The 3,980-nt window shown below is 38.5% G+C and overlaps 1 protein-coding gene across 1 annotated transcript in view; it reads right to left on the bottom strand.

The window, feature by feature from the left end:
* GLRA1 (glycine receptor alpha 1) overlaps positions 1-3,980 on the bottom strand; it is a 59,295-nt gene that overhangs the window by 29,724 nt on the left and 25,591 nt on the right. Inside the window, exon 3 of the mRNA XM_023515447.1 lies at positions 4-185. Within this exon, the coding sequence (XP_023371215.1) occupies positions 4-185 (182 nt within the window). The remainder of the gene's footprint in view (positions 1-3; positions 186-3,980) is intronic.

Raw genomic sequence — 3,980 nt, 5'->3', positions numbered from 1 at the left:
AGCAGTTTGTTGTCTGTGGTGATCTCATGGAAGTGGGCCCCCTTCTCATTGGCGAAGAATAGGTCAGGTTTCCAGATGGAATCCAACATGGATGGGTCCAGGTCCAGAGAGTCATCAGGGTATTCATTATAGGCCAGACGGGGGTCATTCCACTGCTGCCTCAGGAAGATGTTGACCCTATAGTCCTACAGCCAGGGGACAATGCAGCATTAGACATTATGCCAGCTCTTGGAGAACCCAGGTGCTTTTGGCCAGTGATCTTTTAAACTTTTTCTGGAAGATGTTATTGGAATTTACTTGCATCTTGTGTAGGGGTGAAACGTAAAGTCTGTGCATCAGATGAAATCCATGGGAGTCATAATTCCCCCTGAAAATCCTCTAAATGCCTCATTAAGTATATCCAACCCTAAACTGAGATTATTTAAATGTTATTTTTTGAAAAAAATTTAAAATAAAATAAAATTTGAAGACTGACGTACTAAACACCTGTTTAATAATCTTATTAATATTTTATCATGTGTGCTGCATTCTTTTAGGTAAGAAAAACAGTACATTACAGATAAAGTTGAAATCCCCCCTTCACCGTCAATCCCAATAGTACAGAAATTCTTAGGCACAGTAAGGTTGGAGAGTCACTGGTCTAGACAGACTGAAGGAATGAAAGAAAGGACAGAAAGCTGATGTCTGAGCATTCAAATTCTTTAACCTAAAAAGCAATTGATTCCTAAGCAATGAAGGAAGGATAGGTGAAAGAATTCTATAGTGTTCCAGGTGGTCCTAGGGTACATACAACTCTCTTTTAAAATTAGCCTTCTCTAACTTACTATGATGTGTTGATTTGTTTGGAAAGGTTTAATAGATGTCATTAAACAGGGGTCCACTTGTTACTGGTTTCTCTCTCTCTCTTTTTTTTTGCTGGGGCTGGGTTTGAAACTGCCACCTCCCGCATATGGGGCCAGTGCCCTACTTCTTTGAGCCACAGGCGCTGCCCATGTTATTGGCTTCTAAACTTACTTCTAAGTTAATATTTCTCTGATAGAATTACAGTGCATTAATCCACTGGGGTAAGGGGGGACAATTCACAGGTCAAATCAATTAGGGAAATGTTAGAGATGAAAGGCAGCAGGTTTTTAAATTGCAAGACTTCTCAGAGACCTTAATATGCTAATGAATGTGCATCTCCAATAAGGAAATAGAATATGCAACATTTGCCTCATTTATTTTGGCTATAGAACTCTTATTTTGTGCATGTTGTTCGTTTTCTACATAATATAGGTTAGGAATTGCTGTCCTAGTCAAATTCCATCCCCATCCCCCATTTCTTCCCCCAGATATCCAGATGAAGAAACTGAAATGCAGGAAGAATTGAGACTGGCCCGGAGTGACTAAAAATGCAGGGGCAAGGCTAATTCTGGAATCCAAGTGTTCTGACTCCTAGCTGAGGGTTTGTTCAACTTCCCCTGCTGATCCTGGAGGAGCTGAAAGAGTCCTTTTATCATAGTTTTCATTCACAACGTGAGAAGCAATTATGGTCTGGGTAAGTCTCCATGGGAGAAAACTGGGTAAGGCAATTAAGAAATATTTCCATTAAGAAAAGCTTCTTATTTTGTTAGCAAGGCATTATAAACCTGGGGTCCATTAATATGACAACACCGTAAGTAGAATTTGTGTTTCCGAAGGAGGAGGGCATAGCTCTCTGTTGGATTTCCATAAAGGTTTTTAATTCGTCGAAAGACTAATAACTTCAGCTTAAGGCCAACTTTAAATGCTTTCTTTTAAGGAATAATTTCTGTACCTGAAGGCCTGCTCCTGGAAAAATGAGGTCATGCTGGATTTTATTTTAGGGTGCTGCTTCTAAATTCTCATCAGTATTGATCTGTCATCTGATGGGATGAACTAGAACAAACAACCTTCCTCCCCACTTTCACCCTTACCCCTGCCCAAATCCTCCTCCAGCACATGCCTCATTCTGTTTGCCTACAAAAATATCAATAGCTTTATAAAATTTTCCAAGGTATTTTATATGATTGTTCTATAGTTTAATTGCAGCGTCTTCTTCCAGCCCCATAGAAAGTGACATTTGGTCTCATAAACTCTTATCTGTGGTGGAGGGAGACTTCACCAGGCCAGGCCTGGATGTTGGATCTTTGTCCTGCCAATCGTAATGGGGAACTCCAAATCCGGCCCCATCTGATTATGGGTTTGGAAAGAGCCTTCTTTCGCCCTTGGATTTTATGTGAACTATATATATGTGTGTGTGTGTGTGTGTGTGTGTTTGTGTATGTGTTATGATGAGACACTGGGCAGGTCACATCAGAGTGAACAGACTATGAATGGTTGGGCAGAAAAAGCCTTTGGTCCCCAGGCCACAGCTGCACTTTTGATGTTCTTGTCAGTGACATGTCAAATCCACTTATATGACTGGAAGGAAGAAAAGAATGTGGCATTTCTTAAAATGGTCTGTTAGGCAGCAGGCACCATTCTAGATACTGTCATAGACATTTAATCCTTGTCCTCTGCAAGCTGGACATTTACACTCCTATAGTAAGGGTAAGGAAAGAGGTTTGAAATGGTTGAGAAATGTGTCTAGGGCACAGGGCTAGTGAGTGGCAGAGGTGGGTTTGAAATCAAGCATCAGCCTAAGCGTTTATTCAGCATATAGGCTTAATAGACTCAATAACTTGTGAGTCATATCACATGAGTTGGTGTTTCTGGCCAATTCTGTGCCAAGGGACATTCTCTTTCAACCTTGTTGCCTAAGGCAAATTCTGCCTGCTCAGCTCATGCCTGATCTCCTGCAGGGGCCTTAATGCTATCAGACTTCCCTGACTTTTTCTTTCTGATCTCTTCATAAGACCAAATCAGCAGAAACATTTAATTGCCTTCATTCCAGGGATGCAAGGATGGTTCAACATATGCAAATCTATAAATGTGATTCACCATATAAGCAGAATCAAACACAAAGACTATATGATATCTCAATAGACACAGAAAAAGCATTTGACAAAATTCAGCACCCTTTCCTGATAAGAACTCTTAATACAATAGGCATAGGTGGAACATACCTCCAAATTATAAAAGCCATATATGACAAATCCACAACCAATATTATACTGAATAGAGAAAAATTGAAAGCATTCCCGCTTAGATCTGGAAATAGACAAGGTTGCCCTCTGTTACCACTTTTATTCGAAATAGTGATGGAAGTCCTAGCCAGAGCAATCAGACAAGAGAAGGAAATCAAATGTATCCAAACAGGGACAGAAGAGATCAAACTATCACTCCTTGATGACAATATGATCTTATATCTAAAAACTCCAGAGATTCTGCCAGAGACTCCAGGAATTGATAAATAAATTCAATCTCAGAGTATCAGGATATGTAATCAATATACACAAATCAATAGCATTCTTATTAATAAGATTAGACTTAAAAATAATTGAAATGGCATATTTTGTTATATTTTTTATTATAATAAACATTTTTCAAAGATGAAGATGGTTAAGCTTTACTCCCCCTTCCTTTCTTCTGAAGTAACTGTTATGAACAGGGACAAAATATGAACTTTTCATTGATCTTAGTACTTCTTTAAAGAATTTATTTTGTTACTTGTTTCCATGTGGTATATGGTTGAGTTTTCCCCTAATGTACATATTCACACAACAAAAGGTTTGGCAAACTTGTTCAATGGCTTCAGAAATATTAGTTGGCAAGTCAGACAAACCACATTTTAGTCATTGTAAAAAAAAATAGCATTTTTATACATCAAAAACAGTCAAGCTGAGAATCTAGTCAAAGGCTCAATGCTTTTTTATAATAGCAACAAAGAAAATAAAATACATATGAATATATTTAACCAGGGAGGTAAAACACCTCTACAGGGAGAACTAAAAAACAGAGGAAGGAAATTGCAGTGGATGCAGAAGATATAACCAAATGGAAAAATATATCATGCTCATGAATTGGCAGAATCAACACTG

This window comes from Otolemur garnettii, unplaced genomic scaffold (genome assembly GCF_000181295.1).
Source record: "Otolemur garnettii isolate 467f Iridium unplaced genomic scaffold, OtoGar3 scaffold00003, whole genome shotgun sequence".
NCBI lineage: Eukaryota > Metazoa > Chordata > Mammalia > Primates > Galagidae > Otolemur > Otolemur garnettii.
This window is presented reverse-complemented; position numbering and strand designations above follow the sequence as displayed.